The sequence below is a fragment of the Papilio machaon genome, chromosome 7, assembly GCF_912999745.1.
Source record: "Papilio machaon chromosome 7, ilPapMach1.1, whole genome shotgun sequence".
Classification (NCBI taxonomy): domain Eukaryota; kingdom Metazoa; phylum Arthropoda; class Insecta; order Lepidoptera; family Papilionidae; genus Papilio; species Papilio machaon.
This window is the reverse complement of record NC_059992.1, coordinates 781,578-800,536: the sequence shown is the minus strand read 5'-3', so window position 1 is coordinate 800,536 and position 18,959 is coordinate 781,578. Positions and strand designations below refer to the sequence as shown.

Below are 18,959 nucleotides of genomic sequence, written 5' to 3'. Positions count from 1 at the left end.
GATAACGACCGAAATCATTCCGAAGCAGTGGCTGAACTCGACAATAACACTTATCCACAAAAAAGGGGAGAAGAATGACATATCTAACTATAGGCCAATAAGCTTAATGTCGAATATATATAAAGTCTTTGCCAAAATTATACTCAGCCGAATAACTAAAACATTGGACGAGAATCAACCGCGAGAACAGGCCGGATTCAGAAGCGGATTTTCGACGTTAGACCACATACACGTTGTCAAGCAACTTATTGAGAAGAGTAATGAATATGGCATCCCCTTCTACTGTTGTTTTGTTGATTACTCCAAAGCATTTGATTCTCTAGAACATGCAAAAATCTGGGAAGCTCTTAATAACCAAGGAATAGAAAAAAAATACATTAGGATAATTAAAAATATTTATAACAACAGCTCAGCAAAAATAAAATTAGAGAGAGAAGGACACGACATCGCAATAAACAGAGGTGCGCGACAAGGAGACCCACTATCACCCAAATTATTTTCATCAGTCCTAGAGGAAATCTTTCGATTATTAGAATGGGATGACTATGGCCTAAATATCAACGGCGAAAACCTAACTCATTTGAGATTCGCGGACGATTTAGTTGTATTCTCGTCCTCTGCATTGGAACTAACGACAATGCTTAAAGATCTCTACAAAGAAAGTCAAAAAGTAGGATTAACAATGAATGTGCTTAAAACGAAAGCAATGACGAACAACATTGAAGAGCCTATCATAGTGGACGGAAATACAATAGAATACGTCCGCGAATATACATACCTAGGACAAGTAATATCACCAACAGCCCAAAACTCAAAAGAGATTGAAACAAGAATCGGCAATGCTTGGAAGAGGTATTGGATGCTAAAAGAAGTAATGAAGAACAAGGAAATGAGTATACAGCTGAAACGAAAACTCTTTAATGCTTGTGTGCTTCCTGTTCTAACTTACGGTTGTCAGACTTGGGCTCCGACAAAAGATCACTACAAGAGACTACAAGTTTGCCAAAGATCTATGGAGAGAAGTATGCTAAATGTTAGAAAAATTGATAAAATTAAAAATACAACTATAACAAAAATAACAGGATTAACAAATATAACCACGATTATTAAACAATTTAAATGGAGGTGGGCCGGACACATTATGCGCGGCCCAGACAAATGGACTAAATCAATTAACTTCTGGTACCCTAAAAGTGGCAAAAGGAAGCGCGGGAGACCAGTAAGAAGATGGGTAGACGAAATAAGGGCAGTAGCGGGACATACTTGGACCAGAACGGCAATACAAAGAGAAGAATGGAGGAAGTTGGAAGAGGCCTATGTCCGAAACGGGCACACAGATAGTACAAGAAATAAAGAAATGTAACTATAAACAATATGTAATTATGTATGTATCTATCTGAATAAAGGCTATTATTATTATTATTATTATTATTATTACATGTGAAAAAATATTAAGATCATTTTCCAACCGTACTTATTTACTTTTTACGCAGAATATTATAAAATTGAACTAAGAGAAAAACAATATTTCAAGAAATCTAAAGCACTTGATATCAGCGATAATATCAACAATAGGACAATATAATTTTGTACGGATGTTGAACGTGTAGTCAAACCGCGGCAGTGGTTTGCAACTGTCTGGTCTCCGGAGAGGCAGACAAGCGATGTCGGATTACAAAACTTTACTTCCACTTTTTATAACATTGTTTCGTTAACTATTGTTACGGATTAAAAAAAAAAAAAAAAAGTCAATGTCTATGACATGTAAAAAAAATTATTAATTCCATGCGGAAACTTTTGTAACACCCATCAATTTTCAGCTAAATCAGTTCGACCGATCTTGAGTTATAAATAGTGTAACATATCTCTTTTTGGTCCATCGATACGGATTATACAGTGATTATTTATTATTTTAAAACAAACGGCATCGGAGTACAGCGGCATCACGCCCGCAACGCCTGCCGCGCAATAGCGCACTTCCAGCATTTAAACAAGACTTCAACATGTCTACAGACACCCTAGAAAGGTTAATTAACCGTAGAACCAATTATAAAGGACGTCTTAAACGGATTTATAACTTTGTAGATGAACAGAAAAACCACGTGAAAATATACGAGCTAAAGACAAGACAGACAGAAATGGCTGAACTTTATGAAAAATATAATACGACTCAAGAAGATATTGAAATGATTGAACAATCAACGAAATCCCACGAACAAGAGCGAGCTTCCACTGAAGAAAAGTATTTCTCGTATGCAGCAAAGATTGCAGAAATCTTGAAAGAACACGAACTCAACCGCTCTGCATCTTCGTGTCAATCGGTTCTACAACCCAGCTTAAAATCACCAGTTATTAAAATTCCAAATTTACAAATTCCAAGCTTCGATGGAAACCTGTCGGAGTGGTCCAATTTCAAATCGCTATTCGATGGAGTAATCGACTCACATGAGCAACTGACACACCTCCAGAAGTTCCAATACCTGAAGTCATTACTACGCGGGGAAGCTGCAGGTCTCATCGACTCCTTAACAGTTACAGAAGAAAATTATCAACATGCATTAAGTATACTTACTAAGAGGTACGACAACAAACTAATTACTGTTAACTTTCATTTAAAAAACATATTATCTGTTACATCTATTAGTAAAATTAATCTTAAAAATTTCCTTATAACATTACAACAAAGCCTAGATTCACTCAAAGCATTAAATGTACCAGTAGATACCTGGGATTTAATACTTATGTACATTATTATTCAAAAGTTAGACCAGAGTCTCAGATCTGCCTGGGAACTCGATTATAAAAGTGAAGAATTACCAAAGCTTTCACAATTATTAGACTTTCTAAATCATCGTGCAAGAGCATTTGAACTTATGTATGATCAGAATCAAAATGTTACAAAATCTAATACACAGATACATAATAAGCCTAAACTGACTCGAGTATCCACCCATGTAGGAACTGTTACTTCTAGCTGCAGTCTATGTAATATGTCTCATGAACTATACAAATGTCCATCTTTCCTTGAAATGAGTGCAGTCAAACGCAATGATTATGTAAAATCTAATAAATTATGCTTCAATTGTTTAAAACCTTACAGGATTCAACATACATGTTCAAAGAACAGCTGCTCTATCTGTTCTAAAAAGCATCATACAGCTATTCATATTGACAATTACTCTTTGGCTAAAATGTCTGGTAATACTGCTGCAAGTGTAGGCAATACACAAGACAAATTAATTACAGAAAAGATACCTGAGTCCCAATCAAAGGTAAGTACCAATAATTTAAGTTATAACAAACAAGCTTCAGTTATGCATTTACACTCAAACCAAGTTCAAGTTTACCTTTCTACAGCTGTTATTAAAGTTCAGCAAGATAATGGTGAATGGACTACATGTCATGCCTTACTGGATAGCGGAAGCCAAGTATCTCTAATAACAAAACAGCTAGCTAACAAGCTCAGCCTGCCACTTTCTAACAAGAAAGGTTACATTATATATGGTGTAGGTAGCGATCCCACACACTCATCTCAATCAACAATAGTTAATATTGCATCTTGCAACAGCAATTATGCCACAGCATTAACTTGTGTAGTTACTGAACAAATTTCAACAAAGTTACCACAGAATTACATACCACTTGCTAACTTCAAGTTACCTAAACAATATGAATTAGCAGATCCCACATTTAATGTTCCAAAGGCCATTGACCTGCTCATTGGTGGACATTTATTCTACTCGCTTCTTCTACAGGGCAGTATACAATTAGGTAAAAATCGTCCCACACTCATAAATACAGTCTTTGGATGGGTAGTGACAGGAGAAATTGAATTAACAATGCAATCTTTATATCATAATACAGTCCACACATCGAACAATCTCCACACTTCAACTCATGCAGACGCACACTTTTACAAACACTCAGTTATATCAGCACATTTAACCTGTGAACAATCTTGTGATCAATTATTAAAACGGTTTTGGGAGCAAGAGGAACTAAAACCTTCCCCAATACTTACACCGGAACACATCTTTTGCGAAGAACTTTACAAAAGCACAACTACTAGAGACCCCACAGGTCGCTTTACAGTAAAACTTCCAATTATACAAGACAAGCTAGATCAGCTAGGTGATTCCTACAGTATCGCTCAAAAGTGCTTTATGTCTTTAGAGAAAAGATTCACTAACAATCCAGAACTTCATAAACAATATTCCGAATTCATTGATGAATACATAAACTTAGGCCATGCATCTTACATACCTGCCTCTTCATTTTCAGCAGACACACAAGAGGAAATCAAAAGGTTCTTTCTGCCTCATCATGCAGTTTTAAAACCAAGTAGTGTTTCAACCAAGTTACGTGTAGTTTTTAATGGAAGCAGTCAGTCATCTACATCTATCTCTCTCAATGACGTCTTACATGAGGGTCCTAACATTTACACAGATTTAATAGACATTATATTAAGATATAGAACCTATAAATATGTACTATCATGTGATTTAATTAAAATGTTCAGAAATATAAACATAGATCCCTTACATCGTAACCTACAATGTATACTATGGAGAGCATCGCCTAACGATGATCTTAAAGTTATTAGACTGAATACAGTCACATATGGGACTAGATGTGCTCCTTATCTAGCATTTAGGACATTACTAGAGCTTGCCCATCAGGATGGTCACATTTATCCATTAGCAGCACAATGCATTTTATATCAAACATTTATGGATGATGTCCATTGTGGAACAAACTCACTCTCTGAAGCTAGAGAACTTTGCAATCAATTAATTTCCCTATTTAAAAGAGGTGGTTTTCAACTACATAAATGGTCATCTAACAATCCTCAGATATTACAAGATGTTGAAAGCAACAAAGGTCAGCATTCACCAACCAGTCTTATTATTGGTGATGAAACTAGTACATTAGGTCTCAAGTATGAACCCGCAACAGATACATTTAAAGTTAACATTCCCTCTCAGCAATGTAACTTACATTTTACTAAAAGAATTGTACTCTCAATTATTGCCAAGATATATGACCCACTCGGTTACCTATCACCCGTTACTATCACTGCAAAACTTTTCATGCAACAGCTATGGAAAGAATCCAATATCATACAATGGGATACACCCTTACCCAAACATTTACTTCAACAATGGCTGTCCTTCTATGATAATATTCAGATATTAAAAGATATTACTATTCCTAGATATTGTTTCTCAGATATACCAAATGAAATTTACTTAGTAGGATATTGTGATGCCTCACTAGTTGCTTATGGCTCATGTATCTACATTGTAGCACATTATCCTAATCAAAAGCCAACTTCTAATTTAGTTATTAGCAAAAGCAAAGTTGCCCCTGTACGCACAGTCAGCTTACCAAAATTAGAACTTTCTAGCGCTACACTACTCTCAAAATTAATGAAAAAAGTCAAACTTGCCTTAGAGGTAGCTATTAAAATACATTCTGTATACTATTACACAGATTCAAGTATAGTTTTAAATTGGATAAACTCACCCTACAAAAAATGGGAAGTTTATGTATCAAATAGAATCTCGCAAATATTACAAAACTCAGATTCTAATTTGTGGCATCATACTAGAACTTATGACAATGCTGCAGACTTACTTACTCATGGCGTACACGCTAAAGATTTTAATAATTTATCACTATGGTGGCACGGTCCGACATACTTGCTCTCACCACCTAGTGACTGGCCATGCGGTAGTGCTCAGACAAAAACCGAAGTAGAAACCTATCTCATTAAAGTAGTAAGCCCTAATAAAAATCAAACTGTCTCAGAATATTATAATGATGATGACTTAGAATACTTTATGAACATATTTGAAAGATTTTCAAGTTTTCAAAGATTATTAAACACAATTGCTCAGTGTCACAGATTTTGTCATAATCTCAAACACAATCATAGAATCACAGGTCCTCTCACACCTGAAGAATTAAAAGTTAGTCATAACTTCATAATCAAGATTGTACAAGCATCTCACTTTAAAAGAGAAATATTAGAACTAAAGTCAGGTAAAACTAATTATACCTTTTCAAATAGTCCACTCAAAAGACTATCCCCATTTATAGACAGTCAAGACTCTCTATTAAGAGTAGGTGGTAGAATTAAACATGCAAACATTCAATATAATCAGAAATATCCTATAATATTACCCAAGTGCCATGTCACATCTCTCATCATACAAAGGTATCACATACAACTCTTTCACTCAGGCATTCAGAACACAGTCTCAAACTTAAGACTTACATATTGGCCTATCCATGCTAGAGTTGAAGTTAAGAAAATTGTCTACAAGTGCACAGTATGTACCAGATATCGTGGTCAAACCTGTAGGCAAATGATGGCTAACCTACCATCTCATAGAGTCAATTTAGAAAGACCATTCTTACACATAGCAATAGACTATGGAGGTCCAATATACATTAAAAGTTCAAATCTACGCAATGCTAAATTTATAAAGAGCTACATATTAATACTAGTCTGTCTATCAACTAGATGCATACATATTGAATTATCAACTGATCTTACAACACCATCATTTATCTCATGCCTAAAAAGATTTGTTGCTCGTAGAGGTATCTGCAGCAGCATTTTATCCGACAATGCTTTATATTTCAAAGGTGCAGATCATGAACTACATGACCTGTATAATATGTTCAAAAATGAGACATCTTACAGTCAGATTATGGATTATACTAACAATCTAAATATAAAGTGGAATTTCACCACACCTCTCGCTAGTCATATGGGAGGAATCTATGAGTCTTGCATTAAACAAACTAAATATTTACTCAAAAGAAAATTAGGTAATTGTAGGATGACCTATGAACAATTGTCTACCATACTTTGTCAAATCGAAGCAATATTAAATTCAAGACCATTATTTGCAACTACTGATAATATAGATTCAATTAATTATATAAGTCCAAGTCATTTTCTTATTGGCACAACAATTTTAGATATACCAGAGCCCAGTCTAGCTAAAATTTCAGACAATAGACTTAATATTTGGCAAAAGATTACATCAATTAAACAGCAATTCTGGAAAGAATTTTACAAAACATATTTGTCTGAACTTCAAACTAGACAAAAGTGGTTTACAGACTCTCCTAATTTACAAGTAGGAAATATAGTTCTTATTAAAGATGAAAACACTCCGCCAATGTGTTGGCCCATGGGGAGAATTATCGAGATTTATAGTTCAAAAGATGACCACCTAACCCGGTCAGTCTTGGTCAAAACTGCTAAGGGACAGTACAAGCGCCCTATACATAAACTTGTCTTATTACCATCTCAGTAATTCTGCTTATATTTTCTTTTTTTTAAACAAATGTTAAAATCTAACTCTAAATTTTACTTTAACTATGTAATTTAGCTCCTAGATGTAATATCCTATACCCTAGACTTATACTTAAGATAGATCTAAGATTGTAATAGAAATAATACTACAATTTATTGTAATTTAACTTTAATTTTAATTAACAAACAGAGAATGATTTAAAATAATTACTGCAACTTTTCATTTCATATTTATCAAATAGCACAACACTGTCACGTAAACTTGTAAATTCACATCACTTTAAAATTATTTTCTGTTTCAATTATTACTTTATCTAGCATTAATTTAGCAATTGTAATTAAAGCATTTATTTATTTTCTTCAATTTATTATCTCAATAGCTGTCAATCACTCATGTCACTTAATTGTCAATTGTAATGTCAAACTTGTATACTTGTCAAATTCAAATTAACTTTAATACATCACCTCACATTTGATTTATATTCAGACTTCGTCAGCAAGGGGGTGTATGTTACGGATTAAAAAAAAAAAAAAAAAGTCAATGTCTATGACATGTAAAAAAAATTATTAATTCCATGCGGAAACTTTTGTAACACCCATCAATTTTCAGCTAAATCAGTTCGACCGATCTTGAGTTATAAATAGTGTAACAACTATCAATGTTGCTTTTGTATTTAAATACACGTCAAGCTGCTTATTACCACTATAACCAACTATTAAAGGAATTATTGTTCCACACCAAGAAGTCAACTTATTTAATATCAACATAATAAACTCATATTTACCGTCAAATTATAGTAGAAACTTCAACAATCTTCACCTAACTAAGAAGGCTGAATAACCACAATTTTCCTCGAAACTTGCGAACAAATTCGTATTCATTCGCGGTGTAGCTATCGCTTTCTACGTGGCATTAAGCGAATGAACTTTCGTAAAGTACACCCTACACGACTACTGCTGATGAAATAATATTCGCAAAACATATTCAGCTTTAGAAATAAGTTAACACATGGACTATTTTCAAGCGACGCAAAATAAAAACTCGTCTCTTAAATATGAATTAATTTAATTGCAAATTTAAGAATCTTTTCAGAATATTTCTTTTAAATATAACTTAAGTTATTATAAACTAAAGTTTGTTACTAGCGAATTGTACCTACATATTTTGCCGCTTTGTACAAATAAATGAATGTAAATCTAAATAATATCATTATCTAAAAACTAAATGTTATTTTCGTATCTAAATTTGCATTCATGTTGGCAGAATGAAAACAGCAGAGGGATTTGGAATCTAGATAAGGACATCTAGCATGATTGCCAGTTCGCAAAGGGACCACATACATGCGACAAGATAACGCCCTGAATTCATACCCGTTAATAAATAGGGTTGTTCTTGGTATCAGAGTTATATTTATCGACATAATTCTAAATTTAAATACAATTTTATCAAGACGAACATTTCTTGATGTTAATGTTGAGTTATATTATATAAGAAAATATTGTTCTGTTTAAATAACAATTGTTCTACATTTTTAAAATAACGTTTTATTAGAATTATTATCTAATATATAAAATTCTCGTGTCCGGTGTTTGTGGTTATATTCCTCCGAAACGGCTTGACCGATTCTCATGAAATTTTGTGAGCATATTCAGTAGGTCTGAGAATCGGCCAACATCTATTCGCGGAAGGAGTCGCGGGCGACAGCTAGTTTAATATAACAATCATGCTTTTATGCTTATAGTAACTGCTCAAAATTAAGAAGTAAGAAAGGAAACCCAGCCATCATTTTACACCATAAATACATATGTTATTAAACATTAGATTCTTGATCAATAAAAGACTAGGAAGCAATCTCCAAGGATATTATTGACTATAACATTTATCGATGTATTATTAAATGCAACATCACTAGTACTAGCCTAATGGAACCACGGGAATCAATAACTGCTGACCATCTCATTACAAATACTCATTTTCAATCACTTCCAGACGAACGAATTTCATCCGTATCTCTATTGGCATAATAACTAGTTTCCGTTACATCGAGAGCGATATTGCTTTTACCTTGATAAGTCTAATAAAACTATCAAAATATAGCAGTAGCGATGGGAAATGTTGAACAGTTTGTAAAGTGTCGCTGAAGATAAATTATACTTGTATTATTCTGATATTTAAGTTATTCTGTGTCTAAACTGAGACGTCTTTTTAACAAAAAAAAAAAAATCATTAAATCCTACACCTCAGATTTCATGATTTCTAGAACTCTATGGTTAACAAAATAACATTTTATGTGATCTGTTTTAAATAAATTACATGAAATGTTTTTGTTATTTCAGTTCTGTGTACAAAGTGAAAATAAATATCTGCTTACGATGTATTTTAATAGATTCTGTTGAAACTAAAATGGATCATTTTCACAAAATTCTTATACGAATGTATCGGATTTCTACTTTAGAACAATTGTAAAAAAAATAATAAAAATCCAATTGTGACGTGAATTTCACGATTAATAAATATTTGTAGAGTAACTTTGAATTCATATTTATCTACTTTAAAAAAAGAATTTGTTAGCACTTTATCTAGACAGCGCAACTAAAGAAAAAACGAATCATTATTCGCTTTGTAAAAAATTCTCTTTCAACAATTTCTAAAGAGGCGAGCAGTTGATCGTTTACGTTAGAGCTTGAAAATAGTTTAAAAAGGATTCGAAGTGGAGTCTTAAAGATCCGATAATGACTGTTCACTAAAGTAATCACACGCTATTCAAAGTTCAGAGTTCTGTTTCTTTGTTTGTTGTTTTATTCTTCACTTAACTTACTTAAATCCACACTTCATTACTTAATCCACAGTCTTTAAGAAGTTAAAAGAGCATTAAAAAAGAAAAGATTTACTAGATTAATGGTTGTTAATTATCTTGCAAAAAACATCAAATGCCACTCTCAGAGTTATTCAGAGATCTTAAAGGACCCCTTAGTGTAGCCTTAAATAAGATATCGTTCACAGTGATCGTCTAAGCGACTGTTGACGGAACTATAAAACTTATCTAAGGGATATAATAATTATTACACGTATATTATCTGATGTTTAGTAAACAGCGTCCCATTAATTGTTTTTTTTTCTTCTCATTAATGTTATCTTTTTCATACAATAGAATGAAAAATAAGGTAAAAGTTATGAAACAAATAAAAAAACATTTAAAATACAATGAATTCTCGTGTGTACAACGGCGAAGTGAACGAGGTTGCATATAAAAATGTTATTGAATACATAAAGAACGGCGGCTAAACAATGACGTTTGCAGCGCGCCAAATTAATATCGACTTTGTTAGAACTATATTTATTGCAGCTTTTATTCATGCTTTAGATAGATTTATCAATGTTAGAAAAATGTCACGTGAAAATGTTTTACGTAAACTATTGCTACTATAAATATATCTACGTGACTTTTATATTTACATGTTTTCAAGTTTATTTATTTTACAAGCAATTAAAAGTCAAAATTTTGTTAAATTAAATTATTTTGTGCTTATTTTCTTTCTACAACAATGTTACTTTTAAATAACTAATAAAAAAAATTAATATCAAGTAATAATTTCTTTCACGAAATTCAAAACGGGTTAGTCCATAAATGAATTTAAGAAAACCAAACCAAAGGATAACGTTCAAATAAAATAGAAGGAGAATCAAAACAAGTTGTGTGTTGCCACATTTGCGGCGAAGTGAGCGAAGTCTCAGATAAAAGTTCTATTAAGAGAACTGTAGACAGTTTTAATTATGCAAAATCAGCGATGTACGGCCACCTATTCGGGTCAACCGGCGCGAATGGAGGCTGGCAGTTTTAAAATTGAAACAATGGCCGGGAAATGAAGAGAGACCGCTTTGTACCTATGTCGGGAGGTAATAGTTTTGCAAAGGGTGACTCGGATTGAAAGAAACGGCGCTCGCCGCTTACTTTGACTCTTAACTTAAAGACTAATTAGCATTCAACTTTCTGAAGATCTTTAAAGAATTAAATTAAAATCAACAATACTTTTAAATGCGAATTATTCGAAATAATCTTCAAAAAATAACCTAAACGACTAGTCGGAATAATGCAGTGAAGTTGAAATGTTTCCCGAAGTGAAATTCTCAACAAAAATTGTAGCGAGCTGCAAGAGTATAACGGAGCCAACGCCTCCTACATCTGCGCTTAAATTTTGTTCAAGAAACTTTATTTTAGTTCACCTAAACGCGTGGAATAAGCTCTTGTAAAAGGAAAAAGCAACACTAAGTTTAAGATAAGAAAGAATTTGTTGTTGCATTATGCTTAATATTTTAAGAGCTCTGGAGCATTAGCATTTGTAAACAGTTTTCTCACGTTTACACATCTAGCCTTTTTTGGATTTTTAAACAAAACAACCTGTAATAGAAAAAAATGCTTAAAAGAAATCTCGTTACATCATTTAATAGCAAAATTTAAAGAGATTACCAAAAAAATCCTTGTTTTTTTTTTTCATTTAATAATTAAGGTTACTCCCAATATTTCTTAAAAATAAAAATATATAATTGTAGTTATTTTTAAACATCTATTCGAATTTCAAAATTCACATAATTTTAACATTAATCTCCTACGAGTATGTATAAGCTAGTACTAATGTTTATTACGTTGATTCACAAATGACATATCTAATCTAACAAGCAATGTACTAAACATAGAATATTCCATTTCCATTATCGAAATGCACGTACCTTAACGAGGTGCATCGTCTAACTTATTGAACATAATGAACGGTTCTTAATGTACAGAGTTTACCTACACAGTTACCGACCTCCTGTTTACTTACATTAGACTAATACTTTAGTCTGAGAGTACTACGATACTGCATAGTTGATTTATGTAACATTAAGATAAATTACGTATTTGTTAACCAGATCTTAACCTTGTCATGTTTTCTAAATAAATAAATTTAAAAACTATCACAAAATCTTCTCATATTTTAAGTAAAATTAACTTTGTTTACTTTAAGCAGCTTCTAAGCCAAGAGTTACTAAGACAAATCTTGTTACATTAAAATAAACCGATAACGTCCAGTACACTTGTTTTCCGAATGTATTAGAGCAATAATGTATGGATCAACTAACAATAGTAATAAATCTTCTTAATAGTTTAAAATCTTTTAACTTATAACAATTTCATCATTGTTTAAAATTACTTTCAATAATAAATTAAATATTTAAATTCATATGAACTATAGTTTCCAATGCAAAAGTGAGAATTCATTTGAAAACTTAACTAGAATCCATTATCGTTTACTTCCCGACTCTCTCAAGAACTACAACTTAATTAAAGTTGATGAGAAAAAACAGCTATTCCTGTGAAGTCGGTGCTCTTATATAAAACCGTCGCGACACGCCCGACTCTATCTCGTAGATAGAATGGAGATATAAAACTGAGAACTTTCTCGATTCTCCTCGTCATAGTGAATTTATTAAGCCCAATTTCTCAAGTCACACATTTACTGTTCGGACTAACAATACCGTATTATGCAATTATTATTTGTAAAATCATTGATTTTAAAAATATATAATAGGTAACCTTAGAGAAAGTAAGGACAGTGACGTCGCACTACTTCGTTTTGTTTAAAGATTTATAACATAAGAAGTTTGCTGCATCTTTTAATCGAACCAAAAGTGTTCTTAATTCCGAAATACCTTTTTTTATATCAAAAATTGGCAAACGAGCAAACAGCCATCTTAATTTGCCGAAATATCGAGGCGACCGCTGCCCATAGACATCCGCAAATGCTGATGCGTTGTCTACCTTAATCAACGGAGAAGGGGACACAGATAGAGGTTATTTCTTCTTCCTATGCGTTCCCGTTTCTACCAAATATACTTCCCCTTCCCATCCTTTCCTAATAAGAAAATGGTCGTAAGAGAAAGAGGACTAAAATTAGGCCTCCGGCACCACATTCATCAGAAGACGCGGAATTGCTTCCACTTCACGCCTGTCTTCTGTGCGGTGGTGGTATTTCACCGATCGACTCAGCCCATTCGTCCACCCAACAAATATTGTTCTTGTGGGACCTACCACTATAGATTTGTAAATAATTTAGTTAGAGTCGAACCATAAAAGGGTTGGCTTATGTTTAAAATGTATTTGTAACTTCGTCAATTTTTTTTTTTGTAGTGAGGGCGTTAACCTTTTTTTTAGCTAAATTTTACCAGATTTTAGTTTATTAAAGTGTTTTGAATTTTTCGCGTTCACCTACAGAAATTACTTTGGACCATCAATGTGGCGGCGCGGCGACGCAAAACAAAATTTGGTTGAAAGTTATAAAAGCTCCTCGTCTAAACAAGGGGCGTGTATTAAAAACTCCGTCCTGATAAGAAGCCGGGGACTCGGTACCTCGGAGTTAATCATGAACCTCAGAGCTTATTTACATAATGTTTCCTTTATCCTACTTGCTTAGAAGATCGGAAAGTTTCGTTGGGGCCGCGCGGCGCCTCTGCGGGGTGCGTAGGCGTTATTTATTCGTTATTAACATAATTATACTTCGGTAAGTTACAAGTAGTAAGAAATTATGAAGAAATATAGTTAAATACATATAAAAAGTAACAATATCATCTTAAACCAAGTAGCTGAAGCGATTCATGATAATTTTTCAGATTCTTAAAATGGTAAACAATTCTTTATTGCATACCTTTTTAATAATAAATTAAAACATAAAAAATATTTATTTACTGTAAAAGATAAAGGTGAATAATATAGCTTTAAAAATGCTTCTATTTCAACTTAAAATATACTCAATAAAATAGTGTTTGATAACATAGTTTTAAAGCATAAAAAAGAGTATTGAATAAAATATATTGAGTGTGCGTTTTCAATCAGACAATTTATCTGACTTTTATTTTATCATCAGTCGGTCCATTGACGAAACGAGAACTAAAATTAAAGCCGCGTTCTCGTTTAGTTCGGATAGTTAATTCGTAAGCTTATTAACAAGTTGCAAAACGGGGCTTTAGTTTGGCCGGGCTATCGAATCAGTATATACAAGTAACAAATTACGTGGCGAATTAGCCAGGGCGGGCGCGTTGAAAACATCAACTCGATTGCATGTTACTAAACCACTTGTACACAGAGTAATGTATTCTATATGAAAGCGACAACACAACGATTGCTGTACTGGTATATACAGTAATATATCGCGGCCGGCGGATCGCGAATACGAATTTAATATCTGTCAGGGACAGGGAGAGCCGCGGGAGCGATGTTTCGATTCCAGGTACGCACATCGTATTTGATACCAAATAAAAAAATATTATTTATTCCATGTTAAATGTTTATTACGCAAAGGAAAACACAGATTATATATAGATTGTGTTAAAGAAATAATTACATATTTTTGCTTTTTACTGGAGAATAAGTAAACTACAGATAAAATGAAAAAAAAAAAAAAACAAGATATAAATAATACTATTTATAGGATATTCCCGTTTTACTAAAATACAATTAAAATAAATTTTATTATTTATGAGACTGAATAATAGAAGACTAAATAAAAATTTCAGTATCTAATCCACTGACAGTAACGCGCAGGCCGCACCTCGTATAGCACTATTATGAGACATCTCATTTCACGTGTTCGCTGCCATTGTGCCCGACGGGAGAGATGTTTACATAAAAATCTGACGTCTCTGAAGAATTTTCTAGAAATGATAGCTTATCTATGAAATTGCAAGACCAACGACGATGGTTTAATTGATATCTCTATAGTCTATAGCTTTTAAATATTAAGTCTAGAAATTTCGGTAGTTAGGGCAGGGATGGTAATGGTAAACAACCTAAAGTAAACATTTATCTTTAACGTTACAGAGAGAAAATGTGAATGACAATCATAATTGAAACAATAAAATGTATTGTGATTTTTCTAAAAAAAAATCTTGTCAGTTATAACTGACAGAAATATAAAATGAGCTATAAACATGAAGAGAATGTTCGCAAACTGTAAACAAATTCATAAAATGCAACAGACAGAGGATCCGCGCGGCGCACTGTATAGCGTACAACATATTGCGGCCGGATGATGAACGAGCAGGGAATGCTGTTATAATATACTCCCTACTCTACATGAAATGTTTTCTATATTTAATATAACTCATTTTTAATGTATAGAGTTGGTACAGAACAAATTATTACTTTTTGTCATCGGTCATGATAGTATTTATTACTAGATTGTGCCCGCGACTCCGTACGCGTGATATTAACAAAATTAACTAGTACCTTATGTGTTCTTCTAGACTATACTCTACGTATATACCAAATTTCAACGAGATCCGTGCAGCTGTTCTGGATACCTTGTAACTAACATCCATCCATCTAAATATTCGTATTTATAATATTAGTTAGATTGAAAGACATTTAATGTTGAAGTAAACATTTAAAATATTTAAATTCCAAGCTAGATCACTTGCTCTATCTATGACGCCGTATCTAAATGCACAATTATCTTACAGAATTTATCACCCTACGGTAATTATCATATACACGGCTATTTGCAAGTTTAACTAAATTTACATTTGTAAGTTATAATACAAAATCATATTTGCGTTATGAGGGAATCATCCGACGCTACACATACGTAGACATCCGTCCAGTCGCAGCCAAACATTACTCACTGAAACATTTATCCACAACTCAAGTAACAAGCTGATAGCGGTTAATATTTCACGAAATTATAGTGAAATCTTGATTAGGAAAGTTATGTTATAATTTCCCTGCCTTCTCTAATAATTTTGATGCACTTCTTTTGTTTTAATAGTCCAAAAGAACTGTATAAGAACTAAAATTTCATACGTCATCATTAGGATCGGCACAATATACTCTTCCATACATCTCTATAAGTCATTACTCCCTTCTTAAGCGTATCCATTTTCACAAAATCAATACCTAATTTCTTTGGACTTCGTCTACTTTTAAAGCCATTCACATTCAATATCACTACTTTTTTGTTTATGTGATCATCACCATAGTACATTCTGTTAAATACATTTGTTCATATTAAAGTCATATTATGAAATAATCTTACCCTCAGCTTTGCTTATGTAGCGTTTGTTTTTCCTCTTGCCGATGGCATTCTTCCTTACCGAAGGCCGTTGCCGATCTGAAAATATTTCGTCATTGTTTTCTACTTCGCCTTGCCGGACATTTTTATATTAACCTATATATCTATATATCTCAATCTCAGCAGGCGTTTATGTCATATATTTTACATTGACGCATTTTAAAAACCGTATTAAAATATAGTGCAACAAACAAACAGAAAGAAACAATGGAAATGCATAATTAGATTATCAACATTTTAACCGTGGGTTTGACACTAAAATCCCTGTATATAACAAATTTTCATCCCTTTTTTGTCAAAAATCAAAGAACAAAGATGACGATATGTTTTAAACAGATTCAGATTCAGGTCTCAGAAACTCACTGTTAGTCATTTAAATATTAGTAAATCTTGATTTAGTATTTAAAAACATACTTAATGTAAACACGAAGTGCATTTAGAGTATAATAAAAAAGGTGATTTGTCTTTCGTTTTGGCTGTATAATAGGATGCGTTGAGAGGGTAGTAGTAAATTGCAGATTTGGAGGATTTATACACTCCTCTCATACATACAAATTTCGAATGCTCTTTACTGCTGGGACAAGTAGTTGCTATAAACAATTTTACAGACCCTAACACTGCGAATCAAAGTGGGGTCGCGCGATGCCATGAAATTTTAAAAAGAACCTTTGAACTATTGAGGTAATTCGTGACACAACTGTAATGGAAAGACTATATTTCCCATTTAAACTATAAACAGTAAACTTTTCTTCCTAGTTGAACTGAGCTTCTATGTGAAACAAAAGAAAAAAATCAAGAAACTAAGATTGTTAAGTAAAATATTAATATAGATACAAAAATGAGGAAAATTACATTGCAAAAGTTAATACTAAAATTTGCAGCGGTTCACTCAAAAGATTTTTTTGATTCATTCGTATTACAAAGGATTCTAAGTTAAGGCGAATCTTGCTAGCATAAAGTATTTTATAGAATTTTCGTAGATGGCCGTCTCGTAAAATGTAAACTTTATAATAAAGGTGCAAAGGGTAGACTAATTGATTTACTCGAAAACCCATTAAAATGATTTACATTTCGGATACTCTGCGATTTTATAACGGCGAAATTAAAAAGTTGCTTTCTCCGCTCTCTCCCTTGCCTCGTCCAGTCTAATTCACCCCGGCTAGCGCCCGGCGCCCGAGGAGGGGTGATTACCCCTTTATTGCTCCCCCGCGCTACCCCTAATGCATGACACTATTACGCTAGATGTGAACTAATGCTTTCAATGTCTTTTATAGCAATATTATTGGTATTCTTTATGCTTAGAGTCTAAACAACAAGGAAAAAATAGCGATGAATTGAGTGACGTAAATATATTGATAATCTATAAGCTAAATGTTTTACGTTGAATATATAAGCGTTTTTTTAAAATCGGAAAATGCTTGAATTAGAAACGCACATTCTAAACGAAGCGACGCGTCACGACGAGCGGAGCGGTGCGAAGCAATCAAAAGTATAGCACAATACAGCGGCGAACACGAAACCAGCGGGAGAGCAGTGGTACTCCGCTCATCGCTAATTTCGTGCCTGCGGCCTATCTTTTCTAGCGATTGTTTTTACATTATTTCATGTAACCACTACATATAAGATTGAATATAGGCTAAATAAGCCACATGTGAGCACACCAACGTCAAAACCGGAGTTGAAGACAGTCGCCGTGGCCGATATCGGCCGGGATTACATATAAAGTACATTTATCTAACTAAATTTTATCTTTAATTTGGTAGTTAACAGTACACATTTTAATTTTCATTGAGCTTTGAAGCATAGAGTATCCATTTACGGATGTATAAATGAACTTTGAATGTAATATAATAGAACAAAATGACCGACAGTTAAAACCGCTGTTCAAGGTCGTACTCCCTTAGTTACAGAAAGGGCATTGTATCAGCCATAATGTCACGTGTACAATGAACCCATACTTCAACATCAGTCAACAGGGACCCAGTCTCATTAAAAACTATAATTCAATTAAAATTTCATTTACTAATTTAGAAATGATAAAACAGTACAAAGTGTACTACTGAATAAAAACTAATTTACTACAGAAATAGAACATAAAATTATGATTAAGGAAAAGTTCCATTAAATAGAATTAATTAAAATAATTTTTAATTTATTACATAATTTTATAAATGTACATTTCATTTTATTTCTATTTTATTTTCATCTATAAATTCGCAAGTATAAATTCAAATAAAAAATGAGATTTAATTTAACAATCTAAATGCTAAAATATAATACAATGTAACATAAAATCGTTTAATAATCCGATGTTATTTGGCAGACGAAAAGGTGTCGCCAATATCTCGGCTCCAAGCTCTTGTCTCGAATAAGAAGCATTTCTAGTGAAGAGGTTTGAGGTGGCAGTATCATTATATGGAAATTCGTTTAATTGTTGGAAAGCGAGCTTTAAATATTTTGCTTTACACAATTGTTAGACATGAAGCAATTAAAGAAAATTAGATTTCTTGTTAAAGGAAAC

The 18,959-nt window shown here is 32.9% G+C and overlaps 2 protein-coding genes across 3 annotated transcripts in view; one reads left to right on the top strand and one right to left on the bottom strand.

The window, feature by feature from the left end:
• LOC106715963 (CUGBP Elav-like family member 4) overlaps positions 1-18,959 on the bottom strand; it is a 423,044-nt gene that overhangs the window by 388,696 nt on the left and 15,389 nt on the right. Inside the window, exon 3 of the mRNA XM_045678517.1 lies at positions 16,403-16,477. Within this exon, the coding sequence (XP_045534473.1) occupies positions 16,403-16,477 (75 nt within the window). The remainder of the gene's footprint in view (positions 1-16,402; positions 16,478-18,959) is intronic.
• Positions 1,727-5,751, top strand: LOC123721110. Of its 2 annotated transcripts, none has more exons than XM_045678520.1 (3): positions 1,727-2,578; positions 3,101-3,272; positions 4,285-5,751. In XM_045678520.1, the coding sequence occupies exons 1-3, from the start codon at positions 2,004-2,006 to the stop codon at positions 4,333-4,335; spliced, it is 798 nt and encodes a 265-aa protein (XP_045534476.1). In that variant the 5' UTR covers positions 1,727-2,003; the 3' UTR covers positions 4,336-5,751. The 2 variants fall into 2 exon arrangements, with proteins under 2 accessions (XP_045534476.1, XP_045534475.1); XM_045678519.1 differs by having other exon boundaries at positions 4,282-5,751.

Excerpts from the sequence above, each read along its gene's own strand:
- LOC123721110 (XM_045678519.1), top strand. The coding sequence starts at position 2,004 with ATGTCTACAGACACCCTAGAAAGGTTAATTAACCGTAGAACCAATTAT. Across the intron at positions 2,579-3,100 it reads TTAAGTATACTTACTAAGAG|GATTCAACATACATGTTCAA; the intron begins GTACGACAACAA and ends AAAACCTTACAG. Across the intron at positions 3,273-4,281 it reads TACCTGAGTCCCAATCAAAG|CAGACACACAAGAGGAAATC; the intron begins GTAAGTACCAAT and ends CTTCATTTTCAG.